Consider the following 18897-nt stretch of genomic DNA (forward strand, 5'->3'; position numbering starts at 1 on the left):
GTGTTGTTAGCTGCCCAGAGCACACTTTGGTCTAGATGGGCAGGGTATAAATTAAATAAAAAATAAATAAGCAGGACAACAAATCTACACAAAACTCCATGGTGCTGCTTCTGAAACAGCTTAGCCCAGTTATGGAATATGAAGTGCTAACTTTGAGACCCCACAGCTGATGTTGTAGCATGGCCCATGTCCCTAAGCACGTCTCTAGAAAGCAGAGCAGACAAACCAGGACATTGTCTGGAGCAAGGTCCTGGCATGGATGCAAAAATCCATGCCAAGGGTTGAGGGCAGCAAAGGGGGAACGAGGCAGGAGACAGGACAGCACAAGGCCCTTCTGCAGGCTGGAAACCACTGGGTCATTCTGAATTCCCCAGGAACACATTCCTCAGGGACAACACAGCAGCTTTGGGCTTGTGCCTGTGTCCAAGATTGACTCCCCCCCCCCCAGATGGGCAACCATCAAATATGCTGCAGGAAGGGGCAAAATGGTGGGTGCTGGGCCACAGGGTGGACAGCTCAATGCAGTCGCTTAGGTACATTTAAGTCAAGACAACATATAGGAAAGGGTTCAAAACCTGCCATTTCACACAATCGTCAGACAGGGTCTGTCCTTAGCCCACCTGGAACATATTTGCAAGCAGGACCATAGGTAGAAATTTTGAGCAGGGACAAACTGAGAAATACAGTGAAAGTAAGCAGCACTTTTAAGATAAGATACAGCACTTTCTGAGATAAGACACTTCTAAATATATTATTATGCAGGGACCACTTTGGCATGTCTGGGTATGAAAGCTGGACGGAGGGTGGGGGATATTGATTTGAAATGTGGTGCTGGAGAAGAGCTTCCTAGCTGTCCTGGACTCTGGACAGCCAGAAAGACGAACAAGCTCGAACCCTCCATGGAGGCCAAAAGATTGAAACTGAATCTGTCATACTTTGGGCACATCGTGAGAAGGCAGAGTTCTCTGGAAAAGGCAATGATGCTGGGAAAGGTGGGAGGCACCAGGAAAAGAGGAAGACCAAATACGAGATGGACTGACTCCCTCAAAGAAGCCACAGCCTTGAGTTTCCAACAGCTGAAGAGAAAGACATTGGAGATCACTTATCAAGTCAGAAGCAACTTGACAGCAGCACCCTTTTTCTGCTTAGAAATAAACAAGATCGACAGAAGCCCAGCCCAGCTAGGCCGCTGCCTGGCCAGTCTCTGCTCTAGGAGGCCTGGGGGGTGCTTGGAGTGGCCACAGGACACCCTGCAACACTCCCCCCCCTCCACAAGGGTTGCCCCTCTGCTCCACAGCCCCTCCTTCCTCTACCGTGTCTGTGCAGGCCAACCTCCCCATCGCTGCCTCTGGAGAGGGTCTCCTCCCCTCTCCAGGTGTCTGCAGGTATGCCCCTCGGCATCCCGGGCACAGGTCGTCCTCCTCTCTGTGGGCCAGGCGGTCTTTCTCTGTCTCTCTGCCTTTCTGGCCCAGGCGCCCTTCCCTCCCTTGATCCTGCCCTGCCTCTCCCCCAAACCAACCGCCCTGTTCGAAGGTCTGCCTTGGCAAGTGGTTGTTGTTTACCCTCACAACGGCATCCCTTTGCCCAACACAATGCACAGCTCGCACCGCATAGGTCCTGCATGAGGAAGTGGTGGCCGCAAGCAGGCTGGACGGGGAGACGAAGGAAGCTGAGTTGCCTGAAAGGAGCTCCTGGGAACGGCCGGCCGAGGAGTCAGTGGTGAAGGAAGGAAGCCGAGGAGGGAGGCCTTATGCCCTGGCGGACATGGGGGTGGAGGGTGTCCGGGGAGGAGGAAACCAAAGGCCCTCTTCAGCAGCGTAATAGGAAGGAGGGCATTGACGGATCAGAACCACCACCAGCCCCCCCCCCCGCCCGTGCAGGGGCACCTGAGCAGGTTACCCTGCAAGCCAGCAATTTGGGGACAGGATGTGGAGAAAGCAGTGCAAGAAGCCGTTCGAGGGCAACTCCTCCTCCCCTCCTCCCCCCCCGTTGTCCCCCCCCCCCCAGCCAAGTGACTTTCCCAGAAAGCTTTAAAGGGCTCTCCTGGGGGGGGGGGAGGGAGTGTGGTTCCTTCTCTATGGATGGATCCGACCCATGTATTTTCGGGGCCTCCTCGCTCCCTCTGAGAGGAGCCCCAGCTGTCTGTGGGGGGGGCATACTTGGGCTCTCTCTCCATAGAAACGGGCCCGATCCTCTGCCCGAGATCAGTAGCTGAAAAGCCTCAAAGCCCGGACGAACCGCCGGGGCGAAGGCCGCGCGCCATCCGGGCTCCTCCGGCTGGGCAGGAAGCCTTCCGGGAAGCCCTCCAGGCCAGCCACGTCCCTCCGCCAGCCGGAGCCTTTGCTCTCCCGGGAGCGGAGGGAGGACCAAGGCGAGCGAGGGGAGGGGAAGGGAGGGGAGCCCCGAGGCGGAGGAGGAAGAAGAGCAGCCGCGTCCCCTCCCCTCCCCGCCTCTTCTTCCTCGGGAGGAAGGCCTGCCGGCCAGCACGACCTACCCTCCCCCCCCACCACCACACCCACCCCCTCCCCCCGCCGGGGCCTCCGCAGCTGCCCTGCCTGAGCGTGGCCGGCCGGCCTGCGGGAGGAGGAACAGAAGGGAAGACCCAGCCAAAGGAGGGGAGGGAAGGGGGAGAGGGACGCCCCCCCCACAAGGACGGCCCCGCCCGCCTCCATCCCTCCCCCCCCTCCCCGCGCCCCCCCGGTACCTGCCTCCGGCGCCCCTTCCTCTTCTCTTCTCTTCCCTTCTCCCTTCTCTTCCGGGCCTGAGGCGAAGCCACGCCCCCGCCTCGAGCCGATTGGCCTGTCGGACCAGCCCCGGCAACCTCGGCGCAGGGCGGCCAATCGGGAAGCGCGGTGTCTGCGGGCCCCGGCGCCGCCTCCTCCACGTGCGGGTCTGTGATGACAGCGCGAGGGAGGGAGGGGGAAGGGGCGGGCCCGGAGGGAGGAGGCCTTCCCTGATAGGTCGCCGGAGCCTTGGGGCGGGGCCGAGGCCGAGGCGACGGCGCGGCAGCTCCGCCTCCCTGCGCCGCCATCCCTCGCCTTGGTGGGGGATGGAGGGAGGGAGGGAGGAGGTCGTCCTGCTGGCCTTTCCCCTTTGACCTCTCCCCCTGGGGGGGGGCGGGGAGAGATAGAGAGAGGGAAAGGCCCTGCTCGAGGTGCGCCAGGCCCGGTAGAAGGAAAGAAAAGTCGGGAATGAAGGGGGCAGAGAGGCGGAGGCAGCGCCTGAAAGAGGGAGGCCTCGGGTGGATCCTCGGCGTTGCCTGAGGGCGAGGTGGAAGGGCAGCAGGAGAGTAGGAGGTGGCCCGACCCCCCCCCCCCCAAACAAGGAAGCCGCGGGGTTGAGTCTGCAGGGAAGGGCTGTTGAAGGCAAGGCCCTCTGGAGGTGGCTCCTTCCTGGGGGTTCGGCCCAGAGGGCTCTCCAGACCTTCTCTGCCAAAGCTAGAGAGGGAACCTGGGCCTTTTGCATGCACCCCGTGTGTGTGTGTGTGTGTGTGTGTGGTGTGTGTGTGTGTGTGTGTGTGTGTGTGTGTGGTGTGTGTGTGTGTGTGTGTGTGTGTGTGTGTGTGTGTGTGTGTTACACTGGGATCTGTCAAAGCCAAGTACAGCCTCCATGGAACACAGCAATATACCTGTGAATGTGAGGAATGTGGGTTGCAAAAAATGGCTTAACTCCCCCCTCCCTCCCCCCCCCGTGTTTTCCTCCCCTCCTGGTCTGGAGCCCCCAGAACTGGCCAACAAGCTGAGGAGGGGTAGCCCACAAGGTTACCTGCAGGGCCCTGGGCTTGTGGGAGAGCTGCCTTACTAGTACAGTACTCTGCCCCTGTTGGGGCAAGCACTTGGGGGGGGGGGGGCGGAGGGAGCTTGTCAGAAGCTGATCCCCTCTTCTGGCTTCCGTCTCTGTTTAAAAGCCTAAGGAGATGCAGAACATACACAGGCATGGCCTGCTGTGAAACTAGACCTTGGAAGAGCTCCTTTTTTGGTCCAAAAGCTCCTGGAAATCCCCAACTGGCACAGAAAGAAACAAGCAGTCATCACCCAGAAAAGTAAAACTTCCCACAGGGTGAACTGTCGGGGCTGCATGTCAGGCAAAACAAAAGGTGTGTGTGGAGGGGAAAGGCTCATGGCACCCTTTTAAAACTGCAGTCCTGCAGTCAAGTTTGATCTCGACAAAGGTTGACTCAACCTTCCAAGATCTGGGTCAGTAAATTGAATACCCAGCCGCCACCCCCCGGGTGTTAATGTGTAGCCTGCATAATTTTGTTGTAAGCTACCCAGCAAGTGGTTTAAGCACCATGGGACAGTATATGAGCCTCACAACTTGCCTCTGCTTTTGCCCAACATGGTGGTCTTTTCCAGGGAATCCTGATTTCTCGTGATGTGCCCCAAGGAGGACAGGCTCAGTTTCAACATTTTAGCCTCCAGAGAGAGTTCAGGCTTGTGAGGATGAGAGTAACCCCAGGGATACTCTCCATGGTGTACCCTTCCACTCCCATACCAACATAGCAGAAGAAGAGGCAGAGATCATTGAAAGAGGGTTAAAGCAACTGGAAATGAGTACAGAAGCACTGGGGGGGGGCGCTGATTTGGTGGAGAAAAAGGGAGAAAAGAGGGGGAGAAGGAGGGGAGAGTCGTCTGAAAGAGGAAAATAGAAAGGCATGTTGGGCTGAGGAGGATATTGCAGAGAAAAAAGAAGAAGACTTAGATTTGATACAAGAAGATCCCTGGACAGGGGAATGGGTAGAGTTTTGAGTGCCCAGAGAATATGCAGAAAAAGAATGGAAAAGACAAACCTATAGATAGAGAACCACCCTATTGGGGCGAGGCAGAGGAAAGGAGAAGGAAGAAAGAATATAAAGCTTGGGTAAGGAGGGAAGAGCAAATCAAAGAACAGAGGAGCTGTATGGCGCCAACTGGGAGATCCCGTGGGCTCAGTCCTTTCAGACCCCCGCTGAGACAGAACAGCGGGGAGAAAGCTTGGGATCCCCAGGCGGGCTGGGTGCTCCATCCTCAACCATAGCCCCGGCGGACAAGAGGCCAGACACCTCAGGCACTGGCCAGAAATGGACACCTCGAGTTAAGAGTTCGTCTCCTCTTTGGTCGCAAGGAGAGTTACCTGGTTTCATGGAAGTTAAGAAGTATGACTTGTTGTTAAAAGCGGAACTGAATAAAGTAAGCATGTTTGAGACTGATAACTTGTTAGATAATAAACCTGTTTTGTTGGGCTACCGTTGCCTCCTTTACAGACGAAGGTATCGAAAGGAATAAAGGACTATAACCCAGATCACAAGGCTTGATCTGATCGAGGGTCCACATGTTTGCAGTCCGGGGTGTCCATGAAGCTCTCCTCCAGCAACACATTTTGAATGATATTATTTTGTAGATGATCTTGGGTCTTCCTCACTGCTAAGAACTCTAAGAAGTACTGTATGACTATCATAGTATAAGAAGTTGTAACTATAGTAGACCCATTTGAATCAGCAGAACATACTTTGGGGTTGACTCACCAAATCAACAATGATTCTGTGGGCCTACTGTAGTGCAATTCACTACACTAAGCAACAGGAGTTCAGCCTTTCTTAAGTTGAGGATCTTCTAGTTCCTCCACAGTTACAACATAATTCAGTTTTTAGAGAAGAGAACATGAAGAAGGGAGCGACTGCCCTCTGCTGACCAAAGTGGTCAAACAGCCTCACAACAGGTTTTCAAAGCCAGACAAAGAAGTTGGAAGCATTTCTAATTATTATTATTTTTTAAAGACATGTTGTATGTATATAAAGTGCTTTAATGGAATGTTATAAATTGGTTACATTTACTATTTTATATCACTGATAATGATGATGATAATAATAATAATATTGTCAACATATTGACAGTCATTGATTAAAAATATGACCCGTTGGATGTGTTTATTTATATGAAATCAGTTACGCTGGTGACATGACAGCCACGAACCTGGGTGGAAATGAGTTTTATACAGCAGATTTCGCACCCAGTGCTTTGGCCCTGGTCAGCCGTCTGGCCGTTGCATTTTGGACCAGGTTTCTGGATGGGTTTCACAGGCAGCCGTGCACTGGATGGTGCAATAAACCCAGCAGGGTGTAACGAAGGGCAGCGGGCCGAGCTCGCAGCGCCCACGTATGGTGGCCGACATTCTGTGAGCCACAGCAGTAAGCCAGGAGGGTGATGCTGCCTGACAGCCTCTTACAGTCCCTAAAAAGCCACCATAGCAGGAAGCTTCAGCAGGAAGCTCTACTGCCGGCCGGGAGAGAGGTTAACAAGCAGCTGGCAGAGAAGCCGTCAGGGGAAAAAGATGTCCTTCAGAGAATGCAAGGGATTTCACATTGGAACCAACGAGGAGAGGCAGATGGCAGAGACACTAAAAGAAACACGCAGCATATTTGTCTGTTGTCACTGGAAAAGAGGCAGGGGGTGTTGCTCCGGGTCAAATGAGGGAACATTTCTGAACAGGAATCAAGACGGTCCCTTCAAAGAACCTCCTGCCCCACGGACCTCCCAGCGTTCCTTCGGGTCCAGAAACCTATGAACAAAGGATAAGATTGTTTACTTGTTCTCCCCACAGGTTTTGACACAAGTTGCTCACCAAAGACTCTGGAGCAAATTTGGCGCTGACTGGATGAGAGGAAAAGTCAAAAGCTAGGGACTTTTCAGAGTTCAGAAAAATGGAGGCCGTGACAGGATAATTCCCCTGATGGAGGCCGAGGGGCAGCTGCTTTGGACGAAAGCTCCTCCCGGCCAGAAAGTTCTGAGCCATGGAGGTGGTGAGGGCTAGAGAGCATCGTCAGACCCAGAAGGGAATGGTGAGTAGGAAGACAGAGCAGACGACGGGGCCCCTTCACGTTCTTGCCGGGGTTTCCGCTTAGCTAGACCGAGAGGGATGTAATGCTTGCCATTAACTCTGCACGTGCGCTGGAACTAGGCTGCAGCCTCAGTGTATTGTATTATTGTAACCTAACTTTTGATTGTTATTTTAAGTGGGAAATCTTCTCAAATTGCCTAGATTCAAAGCCTCTGAACTTCTTTTTCCACCTTGTAGTTTGTTTGCTCTGGATTCACCGGGGGGGGGGAGGCAGGAATAATTAAAGATAGACAGAGAAAAACGAGGAAGGAAGGAAGGAATCAGTGAAAAGAAAATCAAAGAAAATCAGTGGGGTGGTGGTAGAGAAAAAAAGGAACTCTTAAGGCAAGAGAAATCTTCTTGTGTCCCTCCAGCACAAATGAGCTTTTGACTCTCATTATCACCTGTTTCAACCCCCTATAAATACTTTGAGGTATTTATAGGCCCCTTAGGGCCCTGATCCAGCCCCTTTATGACACGCTCTGGAATGTCAGCACAGGCCAGGGGACAGCCTGAGGCTTGGCTGAAGTGTGGGGCTGGGCACAGTCCCTTTCCTCAGGCCGCTGGAGGAGGGATGCCCCCCAGGAGAGGACTATGCAAGGCGCCGAGGAGGGCGGCTGCCTTGCCTGTTGCTGGAACCTTTGCTTCCTCCTGCTCTTCCTGCTGGCCTGCTGCTTTCTCAAGCTCTGGAATGCCCAATTCCAGGTGGGTCCAAGGGTCTCCGCAGTCTGTCTGGGGGTCCTGGCCCTGAGCTGGGGGAGGGGGTGGGTATCCAGAGACCCCCCTCGCCCTCACGCAGGGCCACGCTCAGCCGCTGCCACCCCCTTTTGCCCGTCCTTTGGCGTCACCGCCACTGCCTCCTCTCTTCCCAACAGGCACTTCCTGCATGGAGAGACTCACCCCGGCCCCCTTCCCAAGGTAAGGTCCATTGGAGGGTCTGGCTGGGCCCTGACCGGGCAGAGAGAGTGGCCAGCACCGGCATGGCTTGGCTTTCTTTCGGGCCCCCAAAGATCACAGGCTGCCTTTCAAGGGGTCTCTCAGCCCCTGGACGGCTCTGGGGTCCCCAACCAGCAGGCTCCTCTGAGTCTCTGTCCCGGTGGAAGCAGGGGGGGGATCAGCTGGGGCACGGCGACCCCCGCGCCCCTGCTCTGCAGCAAAGAAGGGAGGTAGGTCAGCAGGCCGGGAAGTCGAGGGGTTGGCTTCTCACTTGGGGGAGGAAGGGAGACAGCTCAGCACCCTTGTTTTCTCTTTGCAGGCCAGAAAGAAAGAGCATCCAGGGGGCGGCCAGACTCTCCGAGGAGCCACCGACGCCGTTCCATCCGCCGGCTGCTGTGCGACGACCCGAGCTGCTCCTTGTGCCAGCAGGTGGCCGAGGAGGCGGCCGAACTGGCTTACCCCAGAGGGCCGGGCCTTGGGGGCCCCCTGACCCGGGCCAGTCAGAGGGAAAGCACCCACAGCTCCGTGTCCAGCACCCTGGACTCCTCGTTCAGCAGCTGGACACAGGGCAGCATCTCCTCCTCTGGGTGCTCAGTGTCGCTGCGGAGCGTCTTCTCCTGGTCTCTGCAGGTGGAGAGCGAAGAGATCTCGTCCTTCAGCGAGAGTACCCGGCGATCCCAGGCCACAAGAAAGGGCGCACACAGGAAGAGCCGAGAGGGTGGCTGTCGGCACTGCCGCCGGCGCCACCGGAGGAAGGGGCGGGCTCCCGCCTTCCAAGGGGTCGCCCTGGAGACCCCCTTCCTGGGGGAGGAGGCCAGGGCCAGCTTAGAAGGGCACCTGCTGAGGAAGCAGGTTCAGCACGCCCTGGGGCTGCCCGCCACCCTCCTCCGCTCCCTCCGGGCCTTCATGCCCCTTGCCCCAAACTCTGTGGCCAGGAGCGCCCCCAGGAGCCCTGTTCTGGCCCTCTGCCCCCAGCCTCTCCCCTTCCTGAAGCCCCATGACACCCGGGCAGAACTCGAGAAGCACCTGAAGAAGATGGTGCACCTCAGGCGCTGGGGGCTGCCCCGGAGAGTTCAGGACGCCCTCCGGCACCTGCGGCCAGGCTCCGAGACTCTTGCAGGGCGCCCCCTCCCGCCAGCCCCAAAGACCAGCCGGCTGCCAGTCGGGAGGGATCTCCTCCGCCCGTCAAGCCCCCGGAGTGTTCGGAGGGAGGCAGGGGGCCCAGAGCTGGCCCACGACCGCAGACACGTCCACGTGGCTTGTCCCCACGGCTCCTCGGCCAAGGGGTCGCCTCACACCCCAGAGGGGTGGCCCTGGATGGGCCCCTCTGCTCGCCCGGCGACCCTCGAGTCCCACATCCTCAAGAAGAGGCTCCAGCACCAGTGGGGCCTCCCTCGCCTGGCCCGGGATGCCATGGAGCAGTTCCTTCCAGCCCCACCGAGGCCCACCGCCAGCCGGGCTTCCCCGCAGCGCTTCCTTGGGGGAGAGAACGCTTGGAGGGTCCTCAGCCCTCCGCTGCCCTTCATCCCGCGGGAGACCCAGGACCGCCTGGAGAGTCACGTCCAGAGGCTGCTGGTCCGGAGGCAGTGGGGTCTCCCCTGGCGGGTGATGGAGTCTCTCCGGGTCTTCCTGCCCGTCTCTCCCCCCTTGGCAGAGAAGCCCAAGGAGACGAGGAGCCTCAGCCTGAGGAGACCCCGAAGGGAAAGTGCCCCGGCCGGCTCGGGGAAGCTGCTTGGCTCCTCTGGGCGACCACCCGTTGAGAGGCACTTGGCCCAGAACACTGTGGCGATCCAGCTGGGGGCCTTGCTCGGCCCGGGCCGCTCTTTGCGTGCCACCGGCCGCCCCGCTGGGAAGCAGGTCCTGCCTAAAATCATTCGGCCGGGCCAGAGGGCGGCGCTGCCGCGTCAAGGAGGGCAGGGCCTTCTCTTTGTGGATCCGGGCGCCCTGAGTCGCGTGGAGCTCAACATCACCCACAAAAGGCTGGCCTACAAGTGGGGGCTGCCCACCCTTTACACACGGTCCCTGGCCCGCCTCTGCCAGGGAATCACCCCGCCGGGACCCAGCCTTGGCTCGCCCGTCGCCCGCACCGCCCGGGTCACCTTGGTGGCAACCGAGACTCGCTTCCTTGCAAGGGAGAGGCGGGAAGCCCTGGACTGGCACGTCAAGAAGAAGCAGCTGCAGCACCTCTGGGGGCTGCCGGGCCTGGTCCAGGGCTCCCTCCGTCGCCTGCTCCCCAGTGCCCCCGGGCTGTGCCCGCCGCGAGGCCAGGGGCACGAGGCGACGGTGGCCGTTCTACGGAGCGAACTCTCCTTCCTCCCCAAAGACACCCAGCAGAGGCTGGAGGCAAACGTGCGGAAAAGAGTCGCCCTCCAGCGGTGGGGACTGCCCAGGCTGGTCCTTCGGTCCCTGAGGCAGCTGCTTCCGGAGGTGGGCCTTCCTAGCCCCGGAGTGGAGGGGCCGCAGGCTCGGGGGACACTGCCTGGAAGCCGCCTTCATTTCCGAAGGGCCGAGGGCACGAGGAGGAGCGAGAGCAGGCCAGCGAGGAGGAGGGGACCCTCCAGGTTGGAGCTCCAGGATCTCCAGAGGCTGACGGACCACCTGGCCAAAAAGTCAGTGGAGATGCATTTGGGGGCCTTGTGCCCCCCGGCCAGAGTCTCGCGGCAGCTTGCCCGGCTTGACACGTGGCAGCCTCTTCCCAAGCTGATCCACCCTGGCCAAGGCACCTGGCCGCCTCGCCGCCTTTCCCTGCCCTTTCTGCCCGCAGAAGACATGGGCCGGATTGAGCTGTCCGTCTTCCGGCGACACTTATCCTATCTTTGGGGGCTGGCTCCGTGCTACGTGGGGGCCCTTGCTGCAGCCAGGGTGCCCCAGCCATCCATTCTGTCCCTGAAGCCCAGAGGGATGGGCATTGAGTTTTCAGAGGGGCACACGCCATTCCTGCCCCAGAGTGACCGAGAGGCGTTGGAGCAGCACCTCAGGAGGAAGAGGATGCAGCACGAGTGGGGGGTCCCGGCCTCGGTCCAGAGGTCCCTGAAGGCCTTCCTGCCGGCTTCCCCTCCGCTGGCCATCCGCCCAAAGGCCACGATTCAGGTCAGCATCTTGCGCCAGGACGCCCTGTTCCTCCCCAGGAGCGTCCTCAGGCTCCTGGAGAGACACGTGCAGAAGAGGACGCTGCACCGGCGCTGGGGTCTGCCCAGGAGGGTCCTGGGGTCCCTGAGGCTGATGTGCCCAAAGTCCAGAGGTTTCACCAGCCGGCAGGCGGTGGCCCGGCAGAGCTCCTGCCACGCTCTGGCTGGCTCCGGCCACGGGGGTCCTCCAGACATCCAGAGAGCCCAGAGAAGAATCCTCTCGCCTGCAGCCCGGCCTCCAGTGCTCCTGCTGGAGGGGACCAAACATCTGGAAGAGATCAGGCTGCACCTGGCCAAGAAATATGTGGAAGAACATCTGGGAGCTTTCCCAGCCCTGGTCCAGCGGTCTCGGCGACAGGCCTCCCGTGGTGCCAAGAAGCCCCTCCCGAAGCTGATCCCGCCTGGCCAGAGGCTTCTGCAAGCCCGCCGGCGCCTCCGGGCCTTTGAGTGGAGGGAGGACCGGGAGCGGATCGAGCTGGCCGTGCGGCACCACCACCTGATGTCCCTTTGGGGGCTGGGCCCCCGCTGCACGAGGGCTATGGGGGGCATGCTCTCCAGAACCGCCTCTGCGCCCCCCCACCGGCCGAGAAGGGCAGCTGCCCTTGTGTCTCTAGAAGTGAGGCTGCCCTTCCTCCGGGAGCAGGCCAAGGAAGCCTTGGAGCAGCATGCCAAGGAGAAAAGGATTCGGCACATGTGGGGCTGCCCAGTCACCATCCAGAGGTCCCTCCAGAGCTTCATGGACCAGCCACCTCCCTCTGTGAGCCTCTGCCCAAAGGCGCCCACGGTGGTCGTCCGCATACAATGGCAGGAGCTGTCGTTCTGCCCGCCGCCTGCATGCAGGCACCTGGAGCGCCACGTTCTGAAGATGAAGCTCCAGCGTTTATGGAGACTGCCTGGCAGAGTCCTCCGGTCCTTGCAAGTTTTCTCCAGCTCCAGCAAAGAGAAGCCTGAAAAGGAGCACACAAAGTCTCGCAGCAGGGCAGGAAGATCGAGAAGCAGCGCACGAGGCAGCCGGGGCTCAGGGGCCCACGCACAAACTCAGGGTGAAACGGTAGCCGCAACCAGCGCGCGGAGGGGCCCGGTGCCTCAAGGAACAGCCGCCGAGCAGCGTGGGAGGAAGGGACCCAGGACCAAGCCAGAGGCTCCGTCGCCGCGCTCTTAGCATCCTCCTGGAAAGCTCTTCCCTTGAACAACTGGGATGTGCGATGCTGTCGGTCTTTCTCACTCAACGGATGCAGCTTCCGTGCAAGAGACAGGATACCAACCCTGTTTATGACCTTAGCAACCTGTAGGCTACAAAATGTCACCAAAGTAGTAAAGTCTAAGCTAAAGATTTTGAAGTCAGACTGGAGTAGCCTCGTGATTTTATTGTAGGCACCCAAGTTCTAATCCTGCCTCCTTGGGTTTTCTGACTGAGGATTCCCCAGAAGAGTGTGGGGGTCAGGGGGGGGGAGAGACAGAGAGAGTGATGAGAACAAATGCATGTTCTCATTGGCACATGACACCCCCCCTTTCTCCCTTGGTCTGTCACCCACACATGCACAGATGCCCTCACAAGTGTATCCTATGCTCCGAAGCCACATAGGTCCGGTTCTCCCTCTCCCCTCTCTTCCCTTCTCAGCAGATCAGGAGTTTTACAGCCCAGGATGGCTTCCCTGAGGGAGGGGCTTCCTAGGGGGGCTTCGCTGGGCCCCTGCATGGAGACAGGCTGCAGCTGAGAGGCTCCCCAGGCAAGGGAGGGACCTCTGTGGGTCTGTGTGGACACATAGATATCGGGTGATGCTTGACACGTTGCCTCAACCCACCTGCAAGAGGCCTGACAAGTGCCTTTAGACAAGCCCCAAGAATACCGTTTCAGACCCTGCCGGAGACCCAAGAGTCACCGTTTGGTTGAAAAATAAAAGGGCTCCTGAACGCAGAGGTGCTGGACTACGGCATCTGTGGTACACCCATGGCCACAGAGAGACACACACCCAGCTGTGGTGCAGTGGTTAAATTGCTGTACTGCAGCCAAAACTGTGCTCATGACCTGGGGATGAATCCCAGGTAGCGGCTCAAGGTTGACTCAGCCTTCTATCCTTCCGAGGTCAATAAAATGAGTACCCAGCTTGCTGAGCGGGGGGGCAATGTGTAGCCTGCGTAATTAACTTGTAAACCGCCCAGAGAGTGCTTGAAGCGCTATGGGGGGCGGTATATAAGCAGCATGCTTTGCTTTTTTGCTTTGCAGCTGTGTTTGTGTTACCGCCGGTTTTTGCGACTTGTTGAGGTCTTTGTATGTTTTATATGGCCAAAGACCTGCTTGATCTGATTGACGTTACAGGTTGCAGAATCCAGCACCCTCATGCTGCCTCAGGCAGGGTTCCTCAGGCATTGTACCATGGAGGGAGGGGGGTGTCCTTCGTCCGGCATGGGGGGGGCAGCTACCAGAAGCTCCGGATGTGGCAGGGCCTGCGGTGAGCAGCAGAGGGCGCCCGGAGTGCGGGCCCTCCCTCCCTCCAAATCGGATATGTGACCAGCCCTGCCTCTAAGAGTCCTCTTGCCAAGGGCTCCAGCAGATGAGACCAGCCCCCCCCCCAGCTCCCCGACAACCCTTCTGGGAATCACTCGGAGATTCAGAAGACCCTGAAGAGGTGGGAGCAAAAAATCCCGAAGCTTTCCTACGAGCCTACCTGGAAGGGACGTGTCCGGCCCTGCTGCTGGCCTTTCGGGCAAGGGCACGCCCCTTGGCAGTCTGTCCAGGAATGCCGAGAGGGTGCCACCCTCACTGCCCCCCTGCCGGCAACGCTGCCAGCCTTCGGAAGGAACTTGTTACAGGCAAACCTTGTTACTGTACCTGCAACCATTTACCTTTCCAGCTTGGGGGAGGGGGAGGGGGCTTTAGCTGATTTAGATGTCGAAAGCAATGGCAGGAGCAATTACAGCATCATTTGGGGTGTGACAAGGGATGTAGTCTACACTACTAGATCATGCCAAAAGTTACTTGTAGGAGGCACTTGGTGGCATTTTTAGCATCCCCATCCCTCCTTTGAGTGTTCCTCTTCTTTCTTGGGGAGGTGTGTGTGTGGGGGGGGTCCTTCCCTGCCTCTTCAGATGACACCTGCCCCCAAGCCCCTGGAGAGCGGTGGCCTCAGGGAAGAGGAGCCGATACCTGGGCCAGGGGCCGAGCCTCCCACCCTCCAGCGGAAGCAACAACACCCTCTCTCTGCTTTCTCACTGCCCTTGGGGGCAACCGCCATGACAGGGAAGGGTGTGTGTTCGTGGGAGAGAGACCAGAGAGGGTTCGAAGCGATGGGCAGATGCCCTGGGAAAGGGGAGCGTGGGACGGTCAGCCCCACGGCTCGCAGCGGAAAAGAGAGAGGGACCTCAAGACCCTGGCGGATCTCAGCTGGGGAGGATGGGGATCCAACTACTGGCTTAGGTCATTGCTTGGTCTGGTTCACTTTGTCCAGAAAGGGATGGGTGGAGAAGGAAGCCATTTTTGCTATGGATCTCGTGTGTCCTGTGAAGAAGTTTGATTTCTAAGAAACTGGAGAAACTCAGTCACTTTTTAGCCATGCAATAACTCCGGCCTTTGTTTCTATGGATGGATCAAACGGCAGGTTCTTGGACTGTTCGAAAGCTCACGCTGAGTCGTGGGGGGAGGCAATTCTCTGGCCGTGGGAAGGGGCGAGAGCCCTCCAAAGGAGGTTCCATCTGCTCCAACCACTGGGTACAACTGCTGATCAGCCTACTGAGGTGCTTACCTTCATCTTCCCGTGTTGCTTGTGTTGAGATAGCCACCACCTCCAAGCCCCCTGGGTGGAGCGCCACGGCCTCACACGAGGTGGCGCTCGGAACATGTGCCGGGGGATGGGAGTGGAGTGGGCTGGGGGGGTGGGTGGGCAAGGCAGGCCTTTGCCTTCAGGGAAGGGCCAGAGCCTCCCCTGCCATCCTGAGGTTTGGTGGCAAGAACAAGGCATGGTCGGCCGGGGCATCTGGCCAGATTTCCTGCTTGCACCCAGGCTCGGTGCCTTCCTTGCCTGAGAGCGCTCTGGAGAACCAGAGAACGTGCTTTAATGTGTAGCTTCCTGGGGATCCAGCCCAGGTCTTCCCTCACCTGAAAACCTGTTGTTCTGAAGGTACCAAGTGCCCCCCCCCCGGTTGACCTTGGAATACCTGAGAGAGTATTCAAAGGAAATTCCTTACGGGGTGGTGGTGGCGGCGAGGCAGGGAGTGGCGATGCACCCACCCAGACAGCATGTTGAGCCCTATCTGATATTTTTTAACAATCTCCCCCCCCCCGCACCTACCCATCAAGAATGCCTGGGCCTGCTGGACTGGCCCCCGGCCCCCTCCACCCTTCTGCCCCTCCACTGGCGGACGGACGCCCCGGCTGGGTGGAAGGAGCCCTGAGCTCACAGGTTCCTCTCCGTTCACTGGGTTGGCAACAAGGCAAGCCCATTGAACGGTGCCTGGGCTTCATAAAAAAGATGCTCAACCGTGGAAACAGAGAGACCAGGAAGGCCGCCCGAGGCCTCTCAGGTTTAGGGAAATGTGTTCTTTTCTGGAGAGCCTGGCCCTTCGCTGGAGGGACATCCGAAAAACAGAGGAGCTTCTGGTCCCTTGAGCGTGCTTTGGTACTTGTCCCCCGGTGCCGCTGTTCGGGCATGATCCTGAACGGAGACCGTACATACGAGGGCAAGGGAATAGACTGGCTGGGCACCTTAGTCTCAGTAGTGCACTCTTTAGGACTGAAACATGTGGCCTGGAAGGCAATCATGTGGAGGAGAGTGGAAGGAGGCAGGAAAAGAGGAAGAGGACCCAATGTGAGATGGATTGATTGTCTAAAGGAACCAGTGTTGAGTTTGCAAGAGCCGTGCAGGTCTGTTGAGGACAAGATGCGTTGGAAAGTGCTCTTTCATAGGGTCACCATGAGTTGGAAGTGATCTGATGGCACATAACAACAACAACAACAACAACAACAACAAAACAACAACAACAACATAGGAGCTGGAAGCAAACACAGTTCTGGTCAGATGCAGGTTGATGGGCTGCTGTCTTAAATTACCTCTGAGCTTCTTTTCATGTCAGCAGGACAAGGTACAATTGTCAAAGAAGACCGGGGGGGGGGGCGGGAACGGCCAGTTTGCCCTGTTATGAGAGCACCATGTCACTGTGGAGACGGCAGCTAAGCTCTGGGTGACATTGTGGTGCCACTGCATTTTTATCTGTTCTTCCTGCCATGCTTGGTGAGCTCAGAGGGTGCCCGTTGCTAGGCGGTGGGTAAATAAGGTCCGTCCTTTTCCCACCTGGCAGTGGCGGTGGCTGCAGCTGTGTGGCAGCACCTTGTAAGCTGTGGGCTGGCCTGGATCAGCCTGGGGCCGTTCTGTCCTGCACCGCAGGGAGGAGGTGTCCCCGGGGGAGTCAAAGCTGGCAAAGGGGGCCCTGCCATTCTTTAACAGGGCTTATCTCTATGTGGCAGGAGTTCTTGGCCCTCTTGTTTCAGAAAGCCGGAGGGAGCTTTCAATCCCTTCTGGTTTCACTGGAAGGAACAGGGCCAGCTGACTGCAACGCTCCCCCCCCCTCCACAAGGGTTGCCCCTCTGCTCCACAGCCCCTCCATCCTCTACCGTGTCTGTGCAGGCCAACCTCCCCATCTCTGCCTCTGGAGAGGGTCTCCTCCCCTCTCCAGGTGTCTGCAGGTATGCCCCTCGGCATCCCGGGCACAGGTCGCCCTCCTTTCTGTGGGCCAGGCGGTCTTTCTCTCTGCCTTTCTGGCCCAGGCGCCCTTCCCTCCCTTCATCCTGCCCTGCCTCTCCCCCAAACCAACCGCCCCGTTCCAAGGTCTGCCTTGGCAAGCGGTTGTTGTTTACCCTCACAACGGCATCCCTTTGCCCAACACAATGCACAGCTCGCACCGCATAGGTCCTGCATGAGGAAGTGGTGGCCGCAAGCAGGCTGGACAGGGAGACGAAGGAAGCTGAGTTGCCTGAAAGGAGCTCCTGGGAACGGCCGAGGAGTCAGTGGTGAAGGAAGGAAGCCGAGGAGGGAGGCCTTATGCCCTGGCGGACATGGGGGTGGAGGGTGTCCGGGGAGGAGGAAACCAAAGGCCCTCTTCAGCAGCGTAATAGGAAGGAGGGCATTGACGGATCAGAACCACCACCAGCCCCCCCCCCGCCCGTGCAGGGGCACCTGAGCAGGTTACCCTGCAAGCCAGCAATTTGGGGACAGGATGTGGAGAAAGCAGCGCAAGAAGCCGTTCGAGGGCAACTCCTCCTCCCCTCCCCTTGCCTCCCTGTCTCTTCCTCGGGAGGAAGGCCTGCCAGCACGACCAACCCCTCCTGACTTAACACTGAAGACAAAGACAATCTGTCCCCTGTCCAGCTCCCTGATTTTGTTTCTTTCAGGACTGCCTCTTTGCCTCCGCCTGCTGGACAAGGGTCTCTTCAAATTGGGAGCGTCCATGATGCACCGCCTGCCTCCAGGCTGAACGCTCAGAGGTCAGGGTTTCCCATCTGTGGAGGTCCATTCCTAAGGCCTTCAGATCCCACTTGCAGATCTCCTTGTATCACAGCTGTGGTCTCCCTCTGGGGTGATTTCCCTGCACTAATTCTCCATACAGGAGATCTTTTTGTGAGACCGTCAGCCATTCTCACAACATGCCCAAGCCAACGTAGACATCACTGTTTCAGTAATGTATACATGCTAAACTACTCTATTTGGAACTTTGTCCTGCCAGGTAATACCAAAAATGCATTGGAGGCAACACATGTGGAGGGTGTTCAGCTTCCTCTCCTGCCGTGCACGAAGGGTCTAGGACTCACTGCAATACAGGAGTATGCTCAGGACACAGGCTCTATAGACCTGGATCTTGGTACTGTATATGCCGTCAGTTTCTTGTTAAGCCATACTCTCTTTGTGCGTACAGAGAACATGGTAGCTGCTTTGCCAATGTGTTTATCCAGCTCGACATCCAGGGAGAGGGTGTCAGAGATGGTTGAGCCAAGGTACACAAAGTCATGAACAACCTCCAGTTCTTGCATGGAGATAGTAATAGAGGGAGGTGAGTGTGACAAACCCAGACCTACTGGGATATGCCACACGTTAACTAAGCTGCCACCAACCATTCCCTATAAGAAGTCACACAGACCAGGGATGGATTTTCAACAAATAAAAGAATAAGGTTTATTTAAAACAACACACAGGGAAAATAAAATGATCAGGTGAATAAGATATAGTAACGTGGCTTATTCTCATTCATACATGGATACAGTTTGGTTCACACAGAACCCTTAACTTGAAGCACAGACCCTGAACCTATCAGTTCTGGCTAACCAACAGACACCTGAACCTATCAGGTTGGTACTCTGACACACAGTAGTACCCTGTCTGACACACAGACTCCCACACCAGCTTCTTCTTCCCAGCTGCTGCTTCTTCACATCCCAGCGTCTCCCTTTCACCACCCAGGCTTCACATATATATACAGTACAGCCCCTCCTCCTGATGTCCTGCCTTCCACTCTCCATAGGATGGAACTTTCCCTCCAAACCCATGACAGACAGGTAACATCAGTGCTGTATGTAACACCTCCCCTCTTTATAAGTTGTTTTGTAGGGGGAAAGCTAAGGTGCTTTTTCCCAAAAAAACAACCTGGATAAAACACACAACAACAGTTATACATACCATATCATACTTACTTATACTTACATTCTAAGTTAACCATAGCAATTAGGCATTTAAACATTTACCATATACATTACATCAATTTACCTTTATTCATACAAACCAAATTCAAAAAATAGGTACATTTAACTTTTTGTCATCAATATATACACATAGTCCATGTTCTTTCGCCGTCTTCAATCTTCAGGTCTTCTTGACAAGGCGTCAGCAACACAGTTCACTGACCCTCTGACCACCTTCACTTCAAAGTCATAGTCCTGTAGGTTTAAAGCCCACCTCATAAGTTTGCTATTGTGGGTTTTCATTGTCTTTAA

At 57.1% G+C, this 18897-nt stretch overlaps 2 protein-coding genes across 3 annotated transcripts in view; one reads left to right on the top strand and one right to left on the bottom strand.

Annotated features, from left to right (window-relative positions):
- ATOSB (atos homolog B) overlaps nucleotides 1–2789 on the bottom strand; it is a 39913-nt gene extending 37124 nt beyond the window's left edge. Inside the window, exon 1 of one of the 2 annotated variants that reach the window (XM_072993067.2) lies at nucleotides 2709–2789. The gene's annotated coding sequence lies outside the window, so the exon portion shown is untranslated. Of the gene's footprint in view, nucleotides 1–2704 lie in introns of both variants that reach the window. The other variant, XM_072993069.2, reaches the window with a different exon arrangement.
- Nucleotides 2790–3050: 261 nt separating this feature from the next.
- Nucleotides 3051–12263, top strand: SPATA31F1 (SPATA31 subfamily F member 1). The gene is made up of 4 exons (XM_072993072.2): nucleotides 3051–5168; nucleotides 6580–6817; nucleotides 7731–7773; nucleotides 8111–12263. Exons 2-4 carry the CDS (start codon nucleotides 6770–6772, stop codon nucleotides 12079–12081), a joined length of 4062 nt encoding a protein of 1353 aa, XP_072849173.2. The 5' UTR covers nucleotides 3051–5168; nucleotides 6580–6769; the 3' UTR covers nucleotides 12082–12263.
- The last annotated feature ends 6634 nt before the right edge of the window (nucleotides 12264–18897 follow it).

Source organism: Pogona vitticeps, chromosome 2 (genome assembly GCF_051106095.1).
Source record: "Pogona vitticeps strain Pit_001003342236 chromosome 2, PviZW2.1, whole genome shotgun sequence".
NCBI classification, from domain to species: domain Eukaryota; kingdom Metazoa; phylum Chordata; class Lepidosauria; order Squamata; family Agamidae; genus Pogona; species Pogona vitticeps.

Coding starts and splice junctions, on each gene's coding strand:
- SPATA31F1 (XM_072993072.2), top strand. CDS start 6,770: ATGGAGGTGGTGAGGGCTAGAGAGCATCGTCAGACCCAGAAGGGAATG. Junction 6,818..7,730: donor GTCAGACCCAGAAGGGAATG/GTGAGTAGGAAG, acceptor TCTTCCCAACAG/GCACTTCCTGCATGGAGAGA. Junction 7,774..8,110: donor ACCCCGGCCCCCTTCCCAAG/GTAAGGTCCATT, acceptor TTCTCTTTGCAG/GCCAGAAAGAAAGAGCATCC.